The sequence below is a fragment of the Lampris incognitus genome, chromosome 2, assembly GCF_029633865.1.
Source record: "Lampris incognitus isolate fLamInc1 chromosome 2, fLamInc1.hap2, whole genome shotgun sequence".
NCBI lineage: Eukaryota > Metazoa > Chordata > Actinopteri > Lampriformes > Lampridae > Lampris > Lampris incognitus.
In genome coordinates, this window is record NC_079212.1 from 135,953,844 (window position 1) to 135,980,842 (window position 26,999).

At 42.6% G+C, this 26,999-nt stretch overlaps 1 protein-coding gene across 1 annotated transcript; it reads right to left on the reverse strand.

Moving 5' to 3' along the window:
• Positions 1–1,462: 1,462 nt before the first annotated feature.
• nampt2 (nicotinamide phosphoribosyltransferase 2) lies at positions 1,463–26,600 on the reverse strand. Its single transcript, XM_056275143.1, has 11 exons — positions 26,304–26,600; positions 16,080–16,215; positions 12,013–12,116; positions 11,732–11,860; positions 11,299–11,457; positions 9,377–9,507; positions 8,363–8,588; positions 6,861–6,980; positions 6,479–6,619; positions 5,898–6,023; positions 1,463–5,256 (listed from the first exon to the last, which is right to left on the reverse strand). Exons 1-11 carry the CDS (start codon positions 26,349–26,351, stop codon positions 5,077–5,079), a joined length of 1,500 nt encoding a protein of 499 aa, XP_056131118.1. The 5' UTR covers positions 26,352–26,600; the 3' UTR covers positions 1,463–5,076.
• Between the last annotated feature and the right edge of the window lie 399 nt (positions 26,601–26,999).

The window sequence follows — 26,999 nt, forward strand, 5'->3', positions numbered from 1 at the left end:
ATTGCACCCCACGCTTCCAGAAGCAGCTCCCACAAGTTGGATTGGTTGGATGGGCACTTCTTTGAGCAGATTGAGTTTCTGGAGCATCACATTTGTGGGGTCAATTAAACGCTCAAAATGGCCAGAAAAAGAGAACTTTCATCTGAAACTCGACAGTCTATTCTTGTTCTTAGAAATGAAGGCTATTCCATGCGAGAAATTGCTAAGAAATTGAAGATTTCCTACACCGGTGTGTACTACTCCCTTCAGAGGACAGCACAAACAGGCTCTAACAGGTACTATTTAATGAAGATGCCAGTTGGGGACCTGTGAGGCGTCTGTTTCTCAAACTGGAGACTCTAATGTACTTATCTTCTTGCTCAGTTGTGCAACGCGGCCTCCCACTTCTTTTTCTACTCTGGTTAGAGCCTGTTTGTGCTGTCCTCTGAAGGGAGTAGTACACACCGGTGTAGGAAATCTTCAATTTCTTAGCAATTTCTCGCATGGAATAGCCTTCATTTCTAAGAACAAGAATAGACTGTCGAGTTTCAGATGAAAGTTCTCTTTTTCTGGCCATTTTGAGCGTTTAATTGACCCCACAAATGTGATGCTCCAGAAACTCAATCTGCTCAAAGAAGTGCCCATCCAACCAATCCAACTTGTGGGAGCTGCTTCTGGAAGCGTGGGGTGCAATTTCTCCAGATTACCTCAACAAATTAACAGCTAGAATGCCAAAGGTCTGCAATGCTGTAATTGCTGCAAATGGAGGATTCTTTGACGAAAGCAAAGTTTGATGTAAAAAAAATCTTATTTCAAATACAAATCATTATTTCTAACCTTGTCAATGTCTTGACTCTATTTTCTATTCATTTCACAACATATGGTGGTGAATAAGTGTGACTTTTCATGGAAAACACAAAATTGTTTGGGTGATCCCAAACTTTTGAACGGTAGTGTATATATATTATATAATATATACATTATATATCAAATATCAAATATTATATTATGTATAATGGATATGACATTCCTGACTGTCTAATATGGCTATCCTTAATTACCATTTCACAATGACGTTTCTGACAGTGGAGAGTCAAAGCTGGAGGAATTTATATCTTTTTATAGATATCCCTTGCATTGTATAAGACAATTATCTTCTTATTTTTAAGTACTCTGTTAAGTGCTTAGAGGTGGTGGGGATGGTGGTTCAGCACATGAACAGCATCATGACAGATTAGGCGGCTCAGGGTACTTGCTGAAGTCTGCAATTGTCCTTACAGACTCTTTGCTGACTATAGGAACTGTTATGAAACTGGGATTTTTGCCAAAGGAGATAGTACTACTAACAAGGATTTTTGCACATGGCACATTTACCACAGAGCTTACGTTCATCTCTTATTACTGAGAGATGGAGTAAAACATGCAATTTGACCAGGGGTGGTCAAACTTTTGCACGCTTAATTTCAGTTTCGTTGCACAGATTTGTAATATTCCTCACACAGGGGGGCAAGAGCATTAGGTTCACTGTTCATCTTAAAAAGTGTTGCTTTATAAAGCACACATACAAATGGAAATAATCACAAACAACATCAATCAAGAGCAAATCCTCCTCAGAAATGTATTTACAAAAGAAGTCAAAATGGGTCATATAAATAATTAGTGCTCGACCTATATCAACACAGAATATTAGATAATAAATGCTAATCATCATCCTGGCCATATGTAGTGGCAGACTGCATTACTACAACAATGCAAATCAACATACACTAAACATGAGCATAAAATCCCAACAGTAACAGGCAGTGGACATCACACAAGGAAGAGCGACAGCTCGAAACAGAATCAAACACACTGTTGTGCCAGTGTGTCACAGAGTATTTAGAATAAATTAAAATAAACATACAAGCAAACTGATGCCTGGTAGAGAGATACAGATCATTGTGATCAAATGGTCAGACTCATCTGGCTTGTGACTATTCTTCTTCGATGTCCGAAAAGTGCCTAATTTGGCTTTGAGTGAAATATTTTGCGTTGGAAATTAGTCGAACTCAAATTATAATAAGGAACGACACGGGTTAACGACACCGGCAAAGCAAATCCCAGTTTGCAAGTTGCAGAGTGTCGACCGCTCGAGATTTAATTTTCAGAATGAAAACAAATCAGTTATTTCTGCATGTCAATCCCATGACGGAATGGAAAAACAGTTTTCTTTTTTCTTTTTGGATTTTTCTTTCCCCCCCGCTTTTTCGCCCCGATTGTATCCGGCCAATTACCCCACTTGTCACTGCTCCACCACCTCTGCCGACCCGGGCAGGGCTGCAGACTACCACATGCCTCCTCCAATACATGTGGAGTCGCCAGCCGCTTCTTTTCACCTGACAGTGATGAGGTTCGCCAGGGGGACGTAGCGCGTGGGAGGATCACGCTATTCCCTCCACTTCCCCCTCCCCCCCGAACAGGCGTCCCGACCGACCAGAGGAGGCGCTAGAGCAGCGACCAGGACACAGACCCACATTTGGCTTCCCACCCGCAGACACGGCCAATTGTGTCTGTAGGGACGCCCGACCAAGCCGGAGGTAACAGGAAAAAGTATTTTCTAACAGCATCTTCAACTTCATTAAAAAAAAGAAAAGAAAGAAAAACATTGAAAAGTTTAAAAATTAACACAAATTTTTTTTAAATACAAAGGCAATCTGAAATAATTTAACGATGATGCTCAATCATGTGACACAGAGGGCCGTGCGGTGTCCCGGGCCGCTTTGGTGACTCTAGATAACCTCGGGCCGACGTCTCATTTGAACGTCTGCCCTATCAGCCTTCGATGGTACTGTCTGGGCCTACCATGGTGACCTTTCCTTCCAGCCCAATCAGGACGCCTTCAACCAGACAGCACAGGAAGATTTAGTGAAATCTGCTGGCACATGGTTGGAGTGAAAACCTGAGTAACGTGGCACATGACTGAGTATCAGCGACTTGACATGTCCCTGGAATACGACAAAAATGAAAAGAAGTCCCAGATTTTAATACCAAAACCCCAATAACACATATCTCAAACCCGGTCAAGGGAAAGGTGTTTCGCGTGACAAATGTTGGCGTGAAACAGAGGAGGTGCACTGGAAGACTTTCAACTAAAAACCACAACGCTACACTACGTTTAAATAGAGAAATGGCGTTAAACTAAAGGGAGCTACTCGGAACCTCTGAATTGTTTGAATCTGTCAGAATGAAGAGTGAAATATTGGTGTAAAAGTGAGCATTGCAACAGTGTGGCCAGATAATTAATTACTTTATACTACACTTGATACAAATGACTGTGATTTAACAGCGACTTACTCGTTCCTACATAAATTCTGATAGTTAGCTTCTTGGCCAGATTGCCCTTTAAACTCTAGCTATTTTTTTTCCTTAATTCAAATCTAGAATAAAACACAATAATATAGGATGCACACAGAATATGACGACAAGTAAGCAAGCAGTGTAGTTTCTGCATGTCTCTGTGTCTGCATCTCAACTGCAGTTTTATTGGAAGCAAAACTATACTTGACATAAAAGCAAGTAATTACATTGATAATACCACTTCATGAGCTTTTGTGGAGTTAGCAAACAGCCAGTGGAATAAATAGCGGAAACAGCCCATCAACACATTTCGTTTCGACTTCCCTTAAGGCAGTACGTTCAAAGAAGCACTGGGATATCATGAGAAGTGAATGAAAAAGCTTATGAAATGTCTTACTTCATGATTACCCTTCATTCCTGCATATTTATGTTTCAGAATGCACTGAAATTACGTCTTGCTGTGTATGGATGGCCAAGAGATCTGGATCCAACCAATGAATTTTCCAAAAGGTGTCATCAAACTCACACACCCATTCTTGGCATATTTGCAAAACCAGAGATTATGACAAAACGGTTTTCACAAACCTCACAAAAACCAAATTATTTATTTTCCTCTTTACAATTCATTTTATGAATTATATAGAGACTGTTGCATATCGTCAGAAAATTTTAGATAAGAGACCAGACTTGTATTTTTGGCAAACATGAATATGCTTCCAGGCTGTGCTGGTATGGTGTCCTGTAGGGACTAAAACATAACCTTCATAAGCCTGAAGGCCGGGACTTTGAAAGCTTGGGTATTTGCAAGGCTCAGCGTTTTCGGTTTTTATTTTTCAAAGCCATCCAGCATGCCGAATTTCGCCACAAGGGGACACTGTTACATAACCTCACACGAACAGGAACAACTTTTGGATCCGTGGAAACATAAAATCCGGGTAAAAATCAGTTTAAAAATCTGGGTATTTTTCGGTGAAAATCGGTAAAAACCGAAAACGCTGAGCCTTGGGTATTTGTAATGGGCTGTCCCTTGACTAACAGTCAAGGGAAGATTAAAACTCAAGATGTTACGTATCCTGTCGTATTATTGGCATGCCATTCAGTGATTGCATGGACAGATTATGATCTAAGAGATTTTTTTTTAAAAAAGAAGGACAAACCTTAAGGCAACAATTAACCGAATGAGATTATCCAATTTGACCCTGAGTTTTGACTGCGGTTGTCCAAGAATGTTTGTCCAGGACTGAGCGCTAACACAAATAATAAAATGAATGTGCATCAGTTGCATAAAGAATGGTTGAGAATTTGGAGTGTTAACAGATCTAGGTCTGAAGTTAACCCCATCCCATCCCTCCCCTAACCATTAACTGCCCCAATACTGCTTATCAGAAAACACATAGTCACACACACAGCCCTCACCCTACACCATGTTCACATTGTCACCCACAGCTTTATGGCTATGTTATAGTTTTGCCGCTGGCCTTTGATTAATAACAAAAATATAATTCTAACTATCAGCACAAACTCATTCTAGGCCTTGTCAGGAGGAGGTAAGGTGGTGACCGCTGGGAGAGACTCCAGCATTCCACTCATAAGAGGTTTAGTTTATATTGTGCCCTGGTGTGTCTTTTCATATAACACTGAGGCCCACATTGTGTACTAATGCAGCAGTGCGCATCAAAGGTGCGCTTTCTCAGCCTCCATAGCTATTAGTACACCCTGTAAAATACAATAACGTAACATTCAGGAGATGTTGTGTGTTGATTAATGCAGGCCATTGAGGATATGCTTCTGAAGAAGCTCCAGGTTCTCAGGCTGCTTGTGGTCTTGGTTGTGCTGGTTGGGGCTCACCTCCTCCTCCCACAGTCGCGCAGTCTTGCGTATCTCCTCCAGGGAGTAGTCCTGTAGAAGGGAGCCATTCTCAAACACCGTCACCAACAGGTCCTATGATGACAAACAGGAAGGAGAAAAAAACCCAAAATATATACGTTAATGACACAGACTCAGGCAAAACAATGTTGAAAGTAAAAGTGTACCGATGACAGCTTTAAAGTTAGAATATACTTTCTTTTTCTTTTTCTTTTTTTTCATCCCCCCTTAATCCTCAATTTTATCCACCCAATTACCCCAGTCTTCCGAGCTGTCCCGGTCACTGCTCCACCCCCTCTGCCAATCCGGGGAGGGCTGCAGACTACCACATGCCTCCTCTCATACATGTGGAGTCGCTAGCCGCTTCTTTTCCCCTAACAGTGAGGAGTTTCATCAGGGGGACGTAGTGCGTGGGAGGATCACGCTATTCCCCCCAGTTCCCCCTCCCCCCAAACAGGCACCTCGACCGACCAGAGGAGGTGCTAGTGCAGCAACCAGGACACAAATCCACATCTGGCTTCCCACCCGCAGGCACGGCCAATTGTGTCTGTAGGGACGCCCGACCAAGCCGGAGGCAACACGGGGATTTGAACTGGGATCCCCGTGTTGGTAGGCACCGGAATAGACTGCTACGCTACCCCGATGCCCCCAGAATATGCTTTCTTAACAAAAATATAATAGTCAGACTTCAAGATTAAATTAAATCATGCTCTCACCTCCTCGGGTTTGCCCACTCCCCTCTCTAATGTCTCTAAAAAGCCATCAGAGTTCCTTCTCAGCGACAGAAGACCCCTCTTTGACCCCTTGGAGGGGTCTGTCACGGGCTGCTTATATACGTCCATCTAGACAAGAAACAGGAAGCCAAAGTAAGAATTTAAAAAAAAACTGCACTGAAATTCTCGTGAGTGAATTCAGCACTATCTTAGACAACATCATCTTTCTTGGGGGGAAGGAACTACAGCTATGAAGGCATTTACGTTAGAAATTCTGAACAAGCTTTCATTAAAAAAAGATGATTTTGATTTTGTTTTATGTATCTATCTTTTCATTATGCGTGAGCAGGCAGATCATTTTTATACAGAATGATCTGTTGGGAATAGGAAACTGTCATCCTGATGAAAAGTCTGTTTAAAGTTAGAACAACAAACTATGTGGCCAATGATATCAATATGAAAATCCACCAAAGAACAATCTAATTAGCTCTGAGTCAAACAAGAATGGAGGTGACCCTGTTGCATAGAATAACTTTTATCTCCTCATCTTACAAGGAGCCCAAAACCTTGTGGGTTCAACATACCCCCTTGCCATTGGTCTCCACATAGCTGCACTTGAAGGCGCAACTGAGTGTATCTCTGTTGAGCTTCTGAAGGAGGGCGCTCCCGCAACCAAAGAAGACATTCTCAGCACTCCAGCCCTCATCACTCAGCTTCTGCAGGATCTGCAAGAGGGACAAAACAACAGGTCAAAAGACAGGCATGAGAAAAATGTGGAAAAACCCAGACAAAGGACAGACTTATGATTTTCCATTAGTGGGGATTTGTTAATATTTAAGAGCAGGGATAGCTGATAGGCAATTTTTTTTAATTCAATGCGCTATTAAATTGCCTTTGTTTTCTATCAAGTTACCCTTTATCCCACAAACAAAAGAAATTCTAAACAAAAAGTCTTTTTCTTCCTACCTCATCTACTGAGTTGAGGTCAATGCCATCTCCCTGAATGATGCGTAGGTAAGCAGGCAGAACCTTGTAACCCACAGAGTTTACTGAGCAACCAAAACACTCTTCAAGAATCTTGATGACCTGAAAGACCAAAGGAAGCACGAAAGATTACTTTTCCAAAGAACATACTATGGACAAGCAGTCCTCATCGTACCCTACACCAGGGGTTCTCGTACTTTTTGGGGCCAGGGACCCCTTACACGGGAGAAAATATTCCAAGGACCCACGCATAATCATAACACAGACTAAGCATATGCTAACTGCCAATTGAACTCTTAGACGCCATGGAACTATTTGTATTCTAAAACTTTTCAACCTAAATACTACAGACCTGTTTCATAGTAATAAACAGAAACACATTTCAATTTGAATCATGTTAATACCACTTATTCCCACTGGGTGGGAGTAATGGACAAAATATGCTTTTTTTTTTGCTGCAAATGGTCCCCTTCTGTAGATATGCACTTTGTTTGTTTGTTTGTTTGTTTGTTTTGTGGATTTTCCCCCCTTTTTCTCTCACCAATTACATCCGGCCAATTACCCCATTCTTCCAAGCCATTCTGTTCGCTGCTCCACCCCCTCTGCTGATCTGGGGAGGGCTGCAGACTACCACATGCCTCCTCCCATACATGTGGAATTGCCAGCCGCTTCTTTTCACCTGATACTGACGAGTTGCGCCAGGTGGACATAGCGTGTGGGAGGATCACGCTATTCCCCACAGTTCCCCCTCCCCGCTGGACAGACGCCCCGACCAACCAGATGAGGCGCTAGTGCAGTGACCAGGACACACCTACATCTGGGTTCCCACCCACAGACACAGCCAATTGTGTCTGTAGGGATGCCCGACCAAGCCGAAGGTAACACAGGGATTCGTGTTGGTAGGCAATGGAATAGACCACACCACCCGGACACCCCACATATGCACTTTTTAATGATAAAGCACAATTTTATAATTTATAGCAAATTATTTTGCGGACCCGCTGGCTATGGGTCGCAGACCCAACTTTGAGAACCACAGCCTTTACACCTTGTGTTGTTTTGTAATTTGCTTTAGGTTGATTTTTTTCACTACCTACAATGTTAGAGAGTTTCCTTTAAATTCCCCTTTGACTTGTTTTGCCAGTTATGGTATAGTTTCTTTTTTCCAGGCTTATTTTTTGCCTTACTTTTAAGTGTAAACTTTTAGATATTTTTACTGTCTGTGGCAAGCCCAATTTGACCAACCTATGGGTTTGAAGTTGGCATTGTTTTAAAAGAAAATTTCCAAGAAAATTCAAAGAGCTTAACCTAAAGCTCTGACAATATCAATCTTGATCAGCTTATGGTTATAGTTTATTTGGATCCGTAATTTCACTTTGGTTTTATTGTTTTTCCCCACAACAGTTTATCTTCAATTTTCTTAAACCTGTTTAATGGCTAGTTTAAGTTCCAGTTTCCATTAACTATGCTAGCCTTCTGCTTACCTGGATGAGAGTCTCAGCGGGGTCTCCTGAATCAGGCCGGATGACCAGACAGGAGTCCTGGCTGCGCTCCATGACACGATCCTTTAGCTTGTCTCCCCAGATGTGCTTGCAGGCCTTGAAGATGTCGTAGCTATCGCTGACTACGGACACCGGCCCTGTAGAGAACTGGTCCAGCAGTCTCTCGAAGGCCTCCTTCTCCTTGCTTCTTCCCCAGGAAATGATTGTACTGGAGAAGGGAAATGAGATGGGGGGAAAGAGGAGTTATGTCGGATGTTGCAGGAAATCTTATAAATCCAATATAGATCCTTATATAATATTCAACACAGACTAACACTGTTATTTGTTATCTGTTGTTGATTTAAAACACACTGGATTACATAGTAAACCATTCTAAGTGTTCATGACATTTGCTTATCTTTACAAAGTAAAACCGTTCAGTGTCTGTTTCAGATTTCAAACGTGATGAAATCTGTTGTAGTGGTTAAATATTTCTGAACTTTATGTTTCTTTATAACAAATTGGTGGTCAGACCTACTACCTTACCCTTGAGGAGAGTGAAGCTGTTTGACTTTTACAAATTACTCTTTGGCATTGAAGTCCACACTACTTTCAACATGTAACTGGATTTTTTTTAAGGCGGGGCGAAAAAAATGCATAATTTTGTTCGGCCTACATCTTATTTTCATGTATTGAAATTTCAACCTTATAGCTATACACTAGAACACACATGCATGCAGGGAATGGTGGCGGAAGAAATGTTTTTTCTGCATTTTTCTCATCCTGCCCTCCCTTCCTCCGGGGGCAGCCAGGAGCAGTGAAAGGAATGTATGAGTTACGCAAGTCCATTCCTAACCCGAGCAGTTATATACCACTGAAATCCAGCATGAAGTTGTGCAAGGGGGCGAGATATTTGTAAGGTTAATATATATCGCAGGTATTTTAAAGGCACATCCCATAATTTGACTGTTATCACATTTCAGGGTGTCTGTATGCAAGGGTGTGCTTCATTGCTACCTGTGCTCTGCCGCTGGAATGGAGAAGCCAGCCATGGGACAGCTATAGTAGCGCTGGGCCATCAGCAGTCCTGCAACGGTGTCAGTGCTGCAGAAATTGACCAGGTGAGCTGCCCCTCCTAATGCTGCTGACTAGAGAAACAGAGATGTAAGGAAAAAGGGAGACATAAAGTTAAAGATGCATTTCGTATTAGAGACAAGTGTGATCGGCGTGCCCTTTCAATGTCACTGTGAAACTTGTGGTTGACAAAAAAACCCGGGGATATAGTCTTATGGAGAATTTTAGTTGATTTTCCCTTAAATACATATTTGACACTGTCCAGCTGTTCAAGTCTCTTATCTTACAGGTCTTGTGTATAATTATACTTGAAGCCTTATCTCTGTTGTTCAGCGATGTGAATAACAACAAATTGGCTCCTCCAGAGAGCGTGTTGAAGTGTCCTTGAGCAAGACACCGAGCCACTAATTGCTCTTGATGAGCAGGTTGGTGCTTTGCATGGCAGCCTCCGCCATCAGTGTATGAATGTGTGTGCAAATGGGTGAATGTGAGGCACACATTGTGAAAAGTCTGGGGCAGCACGGTGGCCCAGTGGTTAGTACTGTTGCCTCACAGCCAGAAGGTCCTCGATTCAAACCCCAAGCCGCTACAGGTCCTTTCTGTGTGGAGTTTGCATGTTCTCCCCATGTCTGTGTGGGTTTCTGCCGGGTGCACCGGTTTCCTCCCACCATCAATCACATGTATGTTAGGGTTAATACTCCTCCCTGTGCCCTGACCTAAGCATGGCTAAAAAAAACAGGAGATGGTTCCTGGGCGCTGTACTGCGACTACTCCTGTATCATCCATCCATCCATCCATTATCCAAGCTGCTTATCCCAACCAGGGTCACGTGATGCTGGAGCCTATCCCAGGAATCATTGGGTGGCAGGAAGTGAGACACCCTGGACAGGCTGTCAGGCCATCACAGGGCCGACACACACATTCACACCTAAGGACAATTTAATATGGCCAATTCACCTGACCTACAGGTCTTTGAACTTTGTGAGGAAAATGGACCACCCGGAGGAAACCCACGCAGGCATGGGGAAAACATGCAAACTCCACACACAGGATGACCCCCAAGGTTGGACTACCTGGGGGCTCAAACCCAGGACCTTCTTGTTGTGAGGCAACCATGCTAACCACTGTGCCACCGTGCCACCCCTCATATATCATAGGTTGGGTTAAATGCAGGGGATGTATTTCATTGTATGCTTGCTTACAATGACGATTAAATTGTCCTTTCTTTTGAACGCAAAAATTAGGAGGGTGAAGATGTGAGTCATATACTTTGTTTCAAACAGTATCAAAACAACCGCCGCTATTTGTTTGTAATTTTATGCTGCAGAAGAGCTGAAATATTACAGCGAGCACCTTTGAAACATAGTTTTGAGACATAGGCTTTATTCCTTAAATTGCAGTGTTGCCAAGGGTCATATACAGTATGTTACTCACTCAAGTACAACTAAGACAAAGTGAGAGATGACTAACATTTACCCACATTCCAACAACTGACCGTTTGCAAAATAACTGACCATTACCTGTTATGGTAATTCACAGAAGCAGGAAGCAGCAGAGTTCATTCTGTAAGTTTTTTTTCTACTAAATAACTGAGAAAATCAAGAGTTGCAGAAATTTTGCACATTTACTGTTGATAGAAATACAAAATGAAATTCACATATGCAGACAATTTGCATCGTTTACCAAACTTTATCCCTGGAGTTGCTTACTATATCCATACTGCCTTGGGCAAGTATGCTCACACATACAGAAATACATGTGAACATTTGCTTACGTACATGATCACACACCAGGAATACAGACCAGGTGAGGAAGGCCTGCCACAGATTTAAGTTGCCCTTGGAGGTGTTGACTGTTACACTGACCTCCTGTGAGGAGACTCCTCTATAGCCAAAGTCATGCAGCTTGAAGTCCAGGCCCTCCAAGTTCCCTGATGTGGCTTTCAGATGCTTTGCCAAGATCTTCTTAAACTCCCTGGAGATGGTAGCTACTGTGATTGGATACCACATCTGCACCAGCATGGTCTAATCTCACCAAGCACATGGATTGGAATAGAAACAGAATGGAGGTTGAGTGACTGACATTGCTGCAATACTAATCATGCCTAAAATAGGACAGGCACAACTGTCTAGCAGTTATAAATTCCTAAAAGTGTAATACAATTAGAGTGAGATGAATATAAATGCTACACACAGAAATTTTATCTAAAATTCACCCAGGATGAGTTGAGATCTGACACAAGATGTGTCAGTGTGGAGTCTTGCTTTCGCTCCTCACTGAAAGCACCAAAATTTTTACCTCAGTGTAGTTGGTTAACCAAAAAAAGTCAGGATCTGTGTTTTCCACTGTGAGGAGCACATTCCCTCTGGGTATGATCTTGCCCTCAGGTACAGCTTTGATTCGAATAGGGAGACGACCATCATATTTCTGACAGACCAAAAAAGCATATTTACCTTAGTTTAAGTATAGCTCTGCATAAAGAACATTGTGTTTGTTTGTGTGTGTGTGTGTGTTTGTGTATGGCTTGAGGGCTTGTGTGTCTTTGACAGACACGAGGCAGTCAGGCGGACAGCCTTTACCTCTAGGATTTTCCTCCAGCCCTCCTCGTCGAATACATCCTGTTTGAAGTGCATCTGGTAAAAAAGCTTGGCCTCTTGAATCTTCTCCTCTGTGACCACTGGGCCTGCAGATAAGACACCAAGTCACAGCTGGGGCTCAAACCACATCAGTACAAAAAAAAAAACCCCACAAAGCTCAGAAACAGCATTTGGAGAGTAGATAAACTGCTAGATCTCCTGACGAATGTCACAACTCCACATTCCACCACAGAACACCGCACTCTGCTGCAGTCACACCGAGCTGGTTATCTAACTAGTTTGGAGGCTCGGAGAAACACTTCACTTAAGCAGAGCCCGAATTGGCATTTTAACACATTCCCCAATGGAGCATCTGTGAGAAAATCTCAAGGGGGCTGGTGGGGGACAAAACATTTCCATCACCTTTTAAAATGTAGCCACAGGCCTTCACATTTCTAACCATGAAAGATTTTTTTATGCCAAGTTCAAAAACCATTTGAGAGCCCACAAAAAAAAGATACCTCTGGTCTTCTAGTTTAGTTTGTGAATAGACTCCCCCTTTGTTTATATCACAACATAACATCATTTTATTCATAACTCTATACTCATACTTCTGATTTTTTAAAACTTTTTTTTAAAACATTTTTCCCTTTTTTCCCTCCACTTGCACCTGGCCAATTACCCCACGCTTCCAAGCCGTCCAGGTCGTTACCCCACCCCTGCTGCAGACTACAACATGCCTCCTCCGATACATGTGGAGTCGTCAGTCGCTTCTTTTCACTTGATAGTGAGGAGTTTCACCAGGGTATGTAGCGCGTGGGAGGATCATACTATTCCCCCCAGGCCCCAGCCCCCCCCGAACAGATGCCCCGTCCGACCAGAAGAGGCGCAAGTGCAGCAACCAGGACGCATACCCACATCCAGCTTCCCACCAGCAGACACGGCTAATTGTGTCTGCAGGAACGCCTGACCAAGCCGCAGGTAACACGGGGATTCGAACCGGTGATCCCCGTGCTGGTAGGCAACGGAATAGACCGCTGGGCTACCCAGACGCCAGTGTGCAAATTTTGAATAAAGATAGAAATGAAATATCAATAATGGATTTCTTTATATGTAAATAAATAAATACATATGGAATACATATAACAACAAAAGTATAGTTATTAAGGGGTATCGGGGTCATGGTTAGGAGGGGATGGAGTTGAGCGTTCTTATTGCAGTGGGGAAAAACTGTATCTGAAATGGGTGTTTTTTGCACCTGTAGCGTTTTCCTGATGGCATGAGTTTAAAGAGGTAGTTGGCTAGGTGGGAGGGGTCGTCGATGATTTTACCAGCCCAGTTGGCTGTGCGGGTGGTGAAGAGGGAGTCTGGGGGGGGGGGGAAGTCACATCCTTTGATTTTGGAGGCCTTTTTCCACTATCTGTTGTAGCTTAGTTTTGGTGATATGGTCCGTGGTTCTGTACCAGACTGTAAAGGAGGATGTGAGGATGCTTTTGATGATGGTGGTGTGAAATTGGACCAGTAGCTGTTAATTGACACTGTACTTCCTGAGTTGCCTCAGAAAGTACAGTTGTGGTTTTGCCTTTTTGATAATGGAGTTGGTGTTGATGTCCCATTTTAAATTATTACTTTTATGAGTGCACAGGAATTTGAAGGAATCTGTAATGGTTATGGGTTGGTCAGCAATATGGATGGGTTCTTTGGCAGTCTTGTTTTTACTTCTGAAGTCAATGACTATTTCCATGGTTTTGCGTGTATTGTTTAGGAGGTTTTTGTTATTGCACCATCTTACAGCCCTGTCCATTTCTTGCCGGTATGGAGTCTCATTATTGTCTGAGACGAGGCCCACAATGATGGTATTATCCATGTACTTTGACTGAGCTGTGCAGGGAGGTGAATTGGTTAGTGTACAGAGAGAAGAGCAGGGAAGACAGGAGACAGCCCTGGGGGGCACCAGTGGTGAGGAACAGGGGGGCAAGATGTACGACTCTTCATCTTGACCCTTTGTGATCTGTTGTTGAGGAAGTCCATGAGCCAGTGGTTTGTGGCTGGGTTGATGTTCATATCCTGTAGTTTGCAGAATAATTTGGAGGGGATTATTGTGTTGAATGCCGAGCAGAAGTCAATAAACAGGATGCATGCATAGGTTTTGGGGTCTCCAGGTGTTGTAATGTGTTATGGAGTACCAGACTGACGGCATCCTTTACTGACCTGTTGGCATGATAGGCAAATTGATAGGAGTCCAGTTGGGATGATACGGAGGACTCGAGGTAGTTGAGGATCAGGTGCTTGAATGATTTCATGGCCACAGATGTAAGGGTAACAGGTCTGTTGTCACTGAGGCATGTTACTATCTTGGTGGACTTGGAGATCAGGATGATGCTGGACTATTTAAAGCACTGTGGGACTTAACGCTGGCAGAGGGATGTATTAAAGATATCAACACAGGCACCAGCTGGTCAGCACAGTAGCTGAATACAGCAGGGGGAGAATAGACCAGGCCCTGCTGCTTTCCTTTTATTGCTCTTTCTGAACACAGCCCCCATCTCTTCCCCCTGGATGGTGGAGGGAGGGGAAGGGAAGAGGGCTGAGGTTGTAAGCAGGAAGAGGTGCCAACTTTTTCAAAACTAGCATAAAATTCATTGAGTTTGTAAAGTTTTGTGTGGTTAAAGTCATCCAGAATTGTTACAGGAGAATCTTGATATCTTCTTTCTGTATTGATAATGTGATGAGCTAACTTGCTAATGACAATGCAAGAGTTAGCTTGGGGGCAGATGTAAACACCAGTTAAGGCAATCGATGGAAATTCTCATGGGAGATAGAAGGGTCTGCAGGTTACAGTGAGAAACTCAAGATCAGGGGAGCATGACTGGGGCAAGATTGTGGAGTTTGTGCACCATCAGTTGTTAATCATGAAGCAGATGCTGCCTCCTATTTGAGTAACGTTAAGTGACCCGTCACCCCGGTAGATGGTATACCCTGGTGAGGTTATGACCGAGTCCAGTATGTTGTTGTTGAGCAACATCCTGGATTCGGTGGTAACCTCACCAGGGTATACCGTCCACTGAGGTGACGGGTCAGTTGCTGTTGTGGGGGCCGATAAAGCCGACACCTGAATCGGTATAGAATCCCGGCTCATCTGTGGCCACCCGTTGCATGATTGTGAGTATCCCGATGGGCAGGAGGACAGCAATTCCTCAGGAATCGGTAAGTGTTGCTGATCTAGAGTTCCATGTATCCTTTCCTGATATTAAGTAGTTCCTTGTGGATATATTTGGAGAAACATGATGATTAACGAACAAATAACACTGACAGCAGTGACACAGACAACAACAGGGCATGTACCGGGGGTGAGCCTAGCAGACACCATGACTCAACACCCAACTCTCTACTTCTAGTACTGTTTTGCTTATCCTGTATCATGGCAAAGTGAGTAAGGAGACCCTCAGCCAGAAAGTATAGGTCCATCACCGAAAATATCCACTTTGCTGAGGTGTCCTTTAGCAAGACACAGGTTCTTCAACCACCTCAGTGGAGCTGTTTACCTCTGCTTGTGGGATAGAGGATTACAGTCTGTGGATTATTATTTTCTTTCACACCTGGAGAACAGTGTTGCCTCTACCTGCTATGAGCAATAGGTTTAAGAAAGAGCAATATACTGCTATATATTACTGATGGATTAAGATGCTGTTGAACGATGAAAATTTCTTTATGCATGCTCAATAATCCAGGTAAGAAAATCACAGAGAGTTCATCTGGACACAAATATTGAGAGAAAAGTTTTATCACTCAGCTAAGTGACCTCTTCAGTCTCAACTGACAGCAGGTATCCCCACCCTTATAAACAATACAGTGACATAATGACCGAAAACGATCAGTTTCATATGTCGATCGTTATGCCAATATGTCAACAAACATGTCCAGATGAACTGATTAAACTTTCTGTGAAAGATGAAAATGTTACATCAACAGATAACAGGGAGTACAACATGAACCATAGCAATGCAGTTCAAAAGGGCATCAGCATGTCTCATCTAAATTCATTTCAGGACTAGGATTTGTGAACATACCAGTAAGGTACTTCTTCAGCAGGTACTGGAGCCCAAAAAATACCACCTCGTTAAACTGGGAGCCCTTCTTGCGTCTGCACTCAAAGTAGGAGTAGATTTTGCTGATGTTGGGAGGGTACTGTTTGTAGTGTGTAATCTGGAGAAGAGAGAAGGAAAGAGCAAGTAAGCAAGGCCGGCCTGGAGTTTATGTCTTAAATGGAGACTTCCGGTAAATGTAATCAAATTAAAACCTTTATGCCAACATTTTTAAGATGGCACCAAAAGCTACACACCTGAATATTTCAATGCATACAGATGTACTTTTTGATACTTAGTATCGCTGAGCTATTTAAGACAATATCTAAACACATGAAGACAATATCTAAACCAGTGCATTGAACAAATAATGAACACATTTTGTATCTGCTCATTTAAATAGTTATTGCAAGGTAGTACTTTCCCGGAAAAATTATACGCATGAGCATTTTACACAGAAGCCAAATGCAGAGGAAGGGTAGTAGTAGTGAGTCCACTTATGTGTCAACTACAACACTGACGTAGGAAGTACCATGATGGTACCTTGGTGGCTTCACAAATTTTACATCATCAATCCAGAGTTTATAGTTTATAATAGATCGAGTGTAATTAAGGTAAACAAAAGTGACGATCTTCAGGGTTGAAGCTTAAAATTGTAATTTACTCATCTCAAATTGAGTACCGAGTATGTCCACATATCAATTTGTCATCTCAACATACAACTGCAAATGTGGTTGAGGCTGACATGTCCACAACCAAACTGATGAATCTAAGTATTGTCTTAGTGTACAGTATGACACTAACATAGATGGTAAGCATTTTCTGTTTTCTGGCCATTGGATTCAGAGCTGTAGTGATGATGACATCATTCAAGTTCAACTTTCACCTTGCTTTCTAGGCAGAGTTGAGCTTACACCAAAGAAGAATCCCTTGGCAGGAGAAATGGCAAGTTTTCTTCTCATAATGTATATTTGCATGTCTTGGGAAGTATTTGCTGTGTAATATGTGTTAGTGACAAAAGCAGGCCATCCCAACAAATGTTGTGGGTCAAATAACATGGACTGGAGAATCATGGGAAATAAGGAACTAACTTAAACCATGTTGTTTTTGTGACCCATATTTGTCAGGTGGAAACAGAGCCCCACCTAGTGGGAATGCTAAGGTGTGGGCTCGCCCAGTCAAGATGTTTGTTAGGATAAATTAATAGGTGAACAAAGGCTGACCCTGACCTCTCCACGTTGCATATTTAAACATGACTTCTTTCTGCAACTTTTTTTTTTTTTAAATTTCCCCCTTTTTCTCCCTAGATGTATCCAGCCAGTAACCCTACTCTTCTGAGCTCCACCCCCTTTGCCGAGCCGGGGAGAGTTGTAGACTACCACATGCTTCCTCTGATACATGTGGAGTTGCCAGCCACTTCTTTTCACCTGACAGTGAGGAGTTTCACCAGGGGGATGTAGCGTGTGGGAGGATTGCGCTATCCCCCCCAGTTCTCCCTCCCCCCAAAACAAGCGCCCCGACTGTCAGGGGAGGCACTAGTGCAGCGACCAGGACACATACCCACATTTGGCTTCCCACCCGCAGACTAAATTGTGTCTGTAGGGACGCCTGACCATGCTGGAGGTAACACGGGGATTCGAACCGGCGATACCCATGTTGGCAGGCAGCGGAATGGACCGCTACGCTACCTGGATGCCCCATCTTTCTGAAAATTTTGATGTAATTTTTTTTCTTTTTATTCATAGTAAAATAAAAAGAATCAAAATTTGGGAAGGACATCTTGTTTCCTAGAAAGTAAACACGCTGTGCAGAAGTTGGTCCACCCCAAGGATCGGGTTCCTCGGCACAGGAGGTAACACGGGGATTCGAACCGGCGATACCCATGTTGGTAGGCAGCGGAACGGACTGCTACGCTACCCGGATGCCCCATCTTTCTAAATATAGCGTACACTGTTAAGTGCCGGGAAGATTGCCGTGACTTGTACATTGGGGAAACCAAACAGACTCTGGTGAAGCAGATAACACAATACAGGAGAGCTACCTTGTCAGGCCAGGACTCTGTGGTCTACACCCACCTACAGGTTAGTGGGCAATCTTCAAGGATGAGGATGTACACGTCCTTGATAGTGAGAAACGCTGGTTTGAATGGGGAGTCAAAGAGGCCATCTATGTGAAGAGGGAACGATCATCCCTGAACCAAGGATAGGGGTAAGAGTACATCTGAAACCATCTTACGAGTGATTGCAACTATTCCCCAATCCCCTGTGAATCGTACATGTGACCATTGTAACTCTAGTTAATGGTCATGGCATTGCCATGTGAAACTGATCGCTGGTTTCTGTTATGCAACTGTGTTGTTTAAAAGGTTGGGGATAGCTGCAATCAGCTGAGACTGATGAAGTCACTTAGATGAGGGATGAAACGTTTCTCCTACTAAACTGCATCCAGATGAACTGATTCAACTTCATGGGATTTCCCTACCTGAATTATTGAGCATGCATCAAGACTCCTTGAGGCTGTTAACACCTGGCATTAACTTGGTTCTTGGGTGATCTGATCACAAGTGGACAGCTCTAAGTACGTCAGTTCACACCTGGCATTAGAATGCGTCCCTACATGGCGTCTCCAGTGACCACTTGTGATTGGATTTCACTTCTGTATGAAGTAAACACGTACATCATTTCCATTTGCAAAGACCAGATGTGTTGTTTTTAACCAGCGGGAGGCAGGAATGCACTTCCCGTGCCAAGTCTGCCATATATTAAAAGAAGTAGTTTGCTAAGACCTTGGTGCGCAGGCAAAATCAAAACAGCACAGACTGGGTGTATTCCTTGGCGTGTTCCAGGCAAACCAAATTGCCCAAGATGTTTGACGCACTTGTACTATATCTCTACAGGCTTTTCAAAATCTTCAGATGTCATGGACAAAGTTGTTTCACACTTTAATATGACGCCGTAAGGGCGCGAATGAGTATGTACTTTAGCTTGCACAGAGGAAGTCAGTTGAGTAGGGTGGGCCTTCAATGTGGCCCAGGACACATTCGCATACACACCGCTAAAAGAATGTGGCCATAGGCAGCCCAGACAACCTCCGAATGTGGTCTGAGCGATCGGCTCTCACTGCATTCTTAATAGTACATCTTGGATGGATTCCCACCTTTACTTAGAGCTGTCTACTTGTGATCATCTAAGATGCATGTTAATGCCAGGTGTAAACAGGCCCCTAGAAACTCCTGCTGTGGGGGGAAAAAAAGTTTCTGAAGATCTGTAGGCAGCTAAAAAAAATTACAGCTTTAAGAATTTACTCCCTGCTTTTCCTTACAGAACATTTTCTCCAAAATATTCTTACATTCAGTAGCATGCAATGCAGTTTGAGAGCTCCATCCAATCTTTTAAAATTATTTAACTCTGAGGATTGTGAGTGTCATTCTGAAATATTCAACTGTTTCATAGTTTATTCTGACATATTTTTCAGACAGTCTTGTTTGTTGAAATCTCCCAATCTCTGTTACGCTTCAGTGTCTTGACTAACTTGGGACATTAACTTTGGTAGATCTGATTTGGTGATAGCTGGATGATTCTTCCATCCTTCCAGTGGTATATCATTTTCTGTTTAACTTATCACCAAACCCCAAACCATGATAGACTGATGTTTAACAGCTGGAAAGGAGCAAAAAATGGTTCAGTCTTTTTTCTCCAAATTCATTTTTTTGAACAATACAATATAAAGGAGTCATATGTTTTCAGTTTTGGGCACTTTTTCTATCATTTCCTGGTGTCTATGAAGCATGTTAATGAAGTTTCTTTTAAAGCAAAAATTCAAAATCGTTTCATTTTTATCTTTTTCATAGCCTCTCATTCTCCCAACAGAGAAAACACACTGCTTTTGGTGGGTGTTAAGCATTTTTCAAAACATACTCCTCAGACTGGCTGCCAGACAGGACTGACAGGCGATCTGTCCAATGGTGGGCTTATGCAAATTGTTGGTTGAGGATGATTGGTTAGAGCAGACGGAGCATTTATATGCCCCCAGTTATGAAATCACCAACAGAGCAATACAAAAACGACTTGTAAAATCATATGGTTTTTAAATACAGAAACTGTAACAAAACATTTATGAGATTAAGTGGTACTGTGCTTACTTAGTGGAAAAACAGTTTATTAGAATAGGACCCCATAACTGCTCAAATTATCAGTCCAATGCACATTGTTTCAAAAACCTTCAGGCTGATTAAGGGTTCTTTTAGCACACTTTAGACTGTGACTGTTTTGATGCAGTTGTGGGGAGGCTTACTACTGACAACTCTGGAATGAAGATAATCAGTGCATAAGGTACATGGTACAGTGGACCTGTAAACAATGCCTTGAATATCAGCTACCTAAATTGTTCTACAACCATTTTTTGGGGACTTCCAGTTCATGGCTTGATTCCACACCCATTCCATTTTACTCGTATTTCCCAACAAGTTTTCTGATAACTGATGTAGATAGAAGGAAACCTTACAACGGTTTTTTATAGCCTTCCTTTTTTGGAAAAAGTCAGATGTTATTTTCAATGATATGACCAATGTAATGGAAACAATAATTAATTAAAATCAAGCACAGCAACATTTACAGTATGAAAGCCCAGAAGTTATTAAGTTACTTCTGAGTATAAAAAAAACAGCCCTGGGAGTGTCTTCACTTGATTAATTAAGATACCAAGTCAATGAGATACCAAGTCTGTGATACAAGCAAGTAATTGGTGATCATACAATTAGCCTACTAAATAACCAGTAAGATAGCCTACAATTTGACCAGAGGTGCGATGACAACTGTTCAATCAATATTATGTAGGATCTCACAGCACCCAGTCATTTGTTTATAATGCTAGTTACCTGAAAGGCAACCCATGGACAGTTTTCTGCTACTATGGGCTACTTGCATGATTAAAATAATAATAATAATACAGACTTGAGAGCAGGGGGAAAATACACTATATGGCAAAAAGTATGTGTACACCCCTTCTAATGAATGGATTTGGCTATTTCAGGCACATCTAATTTGATTTGGCGGCACGGTGGTGCAGTGGTTAGCACTGTCACCTCACAGCAAGGTCCTGGGTTCGAACCCTGGGGTTGTCCAACCTTGGGGGTCATCCCAGGTTGCCCTCTGTGTGGAGTTTGCATGTTCTCCCTGTGTCTGCGGTGGGTTTTCTCTGGGTACTCCAGTTTCCCCCACCATCAAAAAAAAAAAAAAAAAGACATGCATGTTAGGGTTAATCATCTGTGCCCCTGACTGAGGCATGGCAAGATGAACTGGAGTTGGTCCCGGGGTGCTGCACGGCGGCTGCCCACTGCTCCTTGCTACACAGCTAGGATGGGTTAAATGCAGAGCATAATTTCCCTATGGGGCTCAATACAGTACATCAAAATCAAAGAAATCAAAATCAAAGTCTATTGCTGCTAGATGCATAAAAATCAAGCATACACCAATAGAGTCTCTATAGACACACCGTTGGAGTAGAATAGGTCATACTTAAGAGCTCAGTGACTTTCAGCGTGGCACTGTCATAGGATGCCACCTTCCAAACACATCATTTCGTCTAATGTCTACCCTGCTAGATCTGCCCCAGGCAACTGTAAGCGCTGATATTGTGAAATGTAAATATCTACGGGCGACAACAGCTCAGCCGTGAAGCTGTAGGCCACACAAGCTTACAGAACAGTACCGCTGAGTGCTGATGCACATAGCACGTAGAATCCTTGGTTGCGACACTCACTATCAAGTTCCAAACTGCCTCTGGAAACAATGTCAGCACAAGACCTGTTAACCTGGACCTTCATGATATGGGTTTACATGGCCGAGCACCTCACGCAAGCCCAAGTTCACCATGCACAATGACAAGCATCGGCTGGAGTGGTGCACACCACCATTGGACTCTGGAGCAGTGGAAATGCATTCGCTGGAGTGATGAATCAAAATTCACTATCTGGCAGTCTGACCAATCTGGGTTTGCGGATGCCAGGAGAACATTATGTACCCTAATGCATAGTGCTAAATGTAAAGTTTGGTAGAGGAGGAATAATATTCTGAGATTGTTTTTCATGGTTTGGCCTAGCCCCCTTAGTTCCAGTGAAGGGAAATCTTAATGCTACAACATACAATGACATTCTGAAGAATCATCCTTCCAACTTTTTGGCAACAGTTTGGGCAAGGCCCTTTCCTGTTTCAGCATGACAATGCCCCCATTCACAAAGCAAGGTCCATAAAGACATGGTTTGCTGAGTTTGGTGTGGAAGAACTTAACTGGCCTGCACAGAGCCCTGACCTCAACCCCATCCAACACCTTGAAAGGAATTGGAATGCCGACTCTGAGCCAGGCCTTCTCTCCAACATCAGTACCTGACCTCACTAAGGCTCTTGTGGCTGAATGGGAGCAAATCCTCACAGCCATGTTTCAAAATCTAGTGGAAATCCTTCCCAGAAGAGTGGAGACTGTTATAATAGCAAACCAACTCCATATTAATGCTTATTGCTTTGGAATGAGATGTTAAACAAGCACATATGTGTGTGATGTTCAGGTGTCCACATACTTTTGGCCATGTAGCGTATGTGCAGAGTAATGAGCTAATCATACTCACCTAGATTAATGAAGCCAGATTCAAACAAAAAAAAGGAGGTATGGTGCTATTCATGGTACTACTCATAGACTTTTGAGTCTCATTTTTGAATTGCTGCCTTTTTACCATAGTGACGCACCACTCAATCACAAATTGTTTGTGTGTTTAAGTTATTCAATGACAAATTCTCAGCGGTGTCGGTATGATGGCAACTGGGTTAAAGACAGCTATTTTAAATCCTTGTAAGAATGAGGTGTTTGTGCCTGGTAAGGCATGACAAACTCAGAACATATGAGACACAGTCAGAGGTGAAAAATAAAGTTTAAATTGCTCACATGCTGTCAGAGCATTTGAAGTTTAGTTGCATTTTGTGAACTAGGCATGAACTCCGTACAGTGGCTAATCATTAAACTGGTTACGCAACCAAACATTTCACCAGAAAACAAAACACATGGCCTGGTCTATATCACATGCAACTCTTTTGCCCGGGCAGATTAAGTGAAAGACATTAAGTAGGCATCCAGCCTGAGTCATAATAAGTATCATTACTTTTGCGGGACCAAAATTATGTAAGGATGTATGGTTAATTCTGTGCCTGATGATTACACAACTTGTACAGACTAACCATTGTCAAATGCTGACAAATTGGCATCTGGTTATTTAGGAAGTATGTCTACTTCAGATTTAACGCCAATTCTTCGAAGTAGGAACAGACTTTTTTAACATTTGTTTGGCTAGAGCTCCGTAGGTAAAGGACTCTGCTGTCAAGTCTCTTAATTAAGCACAATCTTTTAAGTTTTCAATAGCCTATCGGCATTTAAAAAAAAACAAAGTTCAATGAATTTTAGTAGATAAAGAAATAATGGACAAAACCTTGCATTTAAATCGGTAATATGTATATGGTCATGCTAAAGTTTTGAAATAGGACATATGTAGCTTTGATATCCTGAAATATATCATGATAACTTGGGAAAAATACAATGTTTACAAACCCAGCTGAGGTTCATCACAACCAACTGTTTATAATGTAAAGTATTATACCAAACTGAAACTAGTATTCAAATAATACCACCTCAAATATAAGACTTCATTTAGTAAGACATTTAAGCAGGGGCCTAATAGATTCTTGTTATGATTAATTTAGGCAACAAAATTGTGTGCCATGGTATCACAAAATCTGAATTTCATCCTTATAGAACTACACTTAAAGACGATAAACAATAATATTGAATTATTGCCCAGTCTTTATTAGGCTATCACACAATCTAAATGGGATTCATTACACCCAATTTTCACACATCCCCAGAAAAGTTGATTAGGACAAATAAAGCCCATTTGTTGAAACAGACTGATGTGTTAAAAAAAATTAATTTCAGGTTCCTCTTTCATTTTATCATTGAGCAAGACAGGTCAAATGATCTTTAAAGCCCTGAGTAACAAGAAAAGGCTTGCGTTAAAGGGGTGGCAACTCAATATTAAGCCTGACTTCCTTTTACTTTGTACCCTGTAAACTCTTATTTTTGTTACATCATTAATTTTGCTTTGTTTCTCCATTGATTTTGTTTTGTTTATCTTGGAAAAGAGCAAAAAGGAAATAAATGTCTGCTGTGGTTTATCTGTGCCAATAGGACGTTTCAGTTAGGGCTAAAAAAAACAGATGTGTTTAAACTTTGCTGAGTCTGAAATGAAACTCACCTAAGGCATTCGGGCTAGTTGTGACTGAAAAAAAAAATACTTCAGTTATGAACAAGAGAAACACTTTGCTTGAATATGAGCCTCAACTGCAAAAAATGTAAAAACAATAGAAATGTAGCCGCTTATTTTTTTGCCCGGTGCGGGATTCGATACGAGTTGTACTGCACCACAAGGCGACATCGCTGACCGCTCGACTAAAGGGTCAGACCCGTTAGCTAGGGGGCTAATGTGTCTTATTAGTCGTTTACAGTAATAACCTAAAATGTATGCATGCTCAATAATCCTGTTAAGGAATTCACAGAACGTTGAATCGGTTCATCTGGACACAACGTTTATTGAGAGAAACGTTTCATCACTCCCTTATAAACAACACAGTGGCATAACGACCGAAACCAACGATCGGTTTCCTATGCACATGGGCCAGGGAGTCAGAGAGGCCATGAACCAAGGGAGGAGGAGGGGCTAAGAGTACACCAGTCGCCATCTTACAATGCGGTGACTGCAACTATTCCCCAATCCTGTGTGAATAGTACACATGGCCGTTGTAAGTCTAGTAAATAGTCACGGTAATTTGCACAGGAAACCGATCGTACTTTTCGGTCGTCATGCCGCCGTATCGTTGCTCATAAGGGTGGGAATACCTGCAGTCAGCTGAGACTGAACAGGCCCCTTCACTTCTAGGTGAGTGATGAAACGTCTTCTCTCTGCGCTGATTCATCTTTCCGTAACTTGAAATGTAGTTTAGACGCAGTGAACCAGCAGTTGGACAGTAATAACGAAGAGGTAGCTGCTGAGCTAACCGTGTGTTGTATTATTTCTCAAATCACTTGGAGGTAAACCTAATAACCGTCCTGCGCACTTTTAGTTGAGCTCATCAGAATGTCCAAAAACAACTCCACCCATTATGTGATTCTGATGACAGACACAAATCGAGGAATCCCCCTCTGCTCTGTAACTGCTTTGGGCATGTTTTCATGCATCGTGGTGCTAATAAAAAGGCCAGTCAGTCATCATCCGGACCTTTGCCATTTGGCTGCGGTAGAAAAGCTCGTGTGACATCTATCAGTGACATCTGACATTTAAACCTACTGGCCTGGTATGCCACATACCCACGAAGCCTGATTCAAGTCAGCAACGGCCCTACAAATGAACCTGGATTTTACTTTTTTTTTATTTGACAAGAGCTGAAACTGAAAGTTCTCCCCCCCCCCCTAATTTTGGAAGAAGCGGTAATTCACAGACACCACCACACCCAGAGCAATGAGGATTAATGGAAGACCTTTCTTGACAATAATTTTGTTTTATTTAGTCTGTTGTCCATTGTGAAAGTTGAGGGCTGACACGGGCCTGTTAGACCTATTGGAACCACAACAAGTCAAAATGCGAATACTGGAAATCTGAGCTACTGTGAACTACAAGGAGTGGGGCTACGGCCCCGTCCCTTTTATCTCTTGAGATAACGGCCAATGTTTTGTTTTAAACCTACGTTTAAAAACTAAGACAGGAACCACGGGGGGGGGCATTTACAGGGCTCACACAAACCAATATTAATACTTTCCTGTAGAATACACCCACTGAGAGAGGTGGGAGCATCCTAATTAGAATACTCGACGTAACCCATGTCAGCATTAGCTACCATGCTGTTACATTGCCGTCAGTTATAACGTTGTTACAATCACATTCGCAAAAGCACAAACAGCAAGACCTCGTTTCTTGAAATGATGAAAAGCTGCAGTCCAGTGGCCTGTGACTATTCCTGACTGGATCATCTTGAAGGCGCTGGAATATCTCATATCGTTATATCGGCCGAAAGACTTCTCGTCAATGGGGGCGGGGGGGGGATAAAAAATAGAATAAGCTGAAAACGTCCGATAATAGTCGAGCCTTCGGGGAAGGGTGTAAGGTTCACTCACCTTATAAGAGTCTGTCGCCAGCAAGAAATTAAAATCCTGCGCTGCCATTGTGGTGAATGAATGACTTGAATGTCACAACACTTCGGTTTCCTTGAAATGAGTAGGGGGCGAAACATAGGCTAAATGAAACGGAAAGTGACGGGCGCCTGGCGAGAAGAATAACGAGCAAAAGAAAAGCAGCCTTGCCCACTGCGTATAATCTCGTTTCTCTGTAAGTAGCGAGTAGAACCGAAACTTAGCCGTGCCGCACATACAACTAACCCATAACGTGAACAGTTTTTTTCGGGTTTTGGTGTCGGAAAGGGGCGGGTCCTAAAAATTACGTCAGCGTGTACGTGCGTCAGTACGCCGATCCAAAGAGCCTTACAGTAAAGATGCCCAAACCGTTTCGTTTACGGTCATTCGCGCAATGACTTGTGGGAGAATCGAGCGGCGGAAAAGTTTGGTCGCAGTTTGAGGGGTCGGAGATTTTTGGGAGGTGGTGCTCAAATTGTTCCTTAAAAGTAAGCGAAATACTGATTGGCCATTTATACGACGGAGTATTAGGGCCACATTAAGGGGGGGGGGATCCCGAGATTGCGAGAATAAGGTCGCGTTATTACGAGAATAAGACGTCATATTAGGAGAATAAAGTAATTTTACGAGGAAAAGTCATATTATTCAGTTGGCTTGGTGAAATACCACATGGAACAGGTG

What these genes read in the sequence shown, in the direction of transcription:
- nampt2 (XM_056275143.1), bottom strand. Translation starts at nt 26,351, where the DNA reads ATGGCAGCGCAGGATTTTAATTTCTTGCTGGCGACAGACTCTTATAAG. An exon ending in TGGCGACAGACTCTTATAAG is followed by an intron (nt 16,216 to 26,303) that starts GTGAGTGAACCT and finishes TCTCTTCTCCAG; the next exon opens with ATTACACACTACAAACAGTA. An exon ending in ACCTCAACTCAGTAGATGAG is followed by an intron (nt 6,620 to 6,860) that starts GTAGGAAGAAAA and finishes TCCCTCTTGCAG; the next exon opens with ATCCTGCAGAAGCTGAGTGA.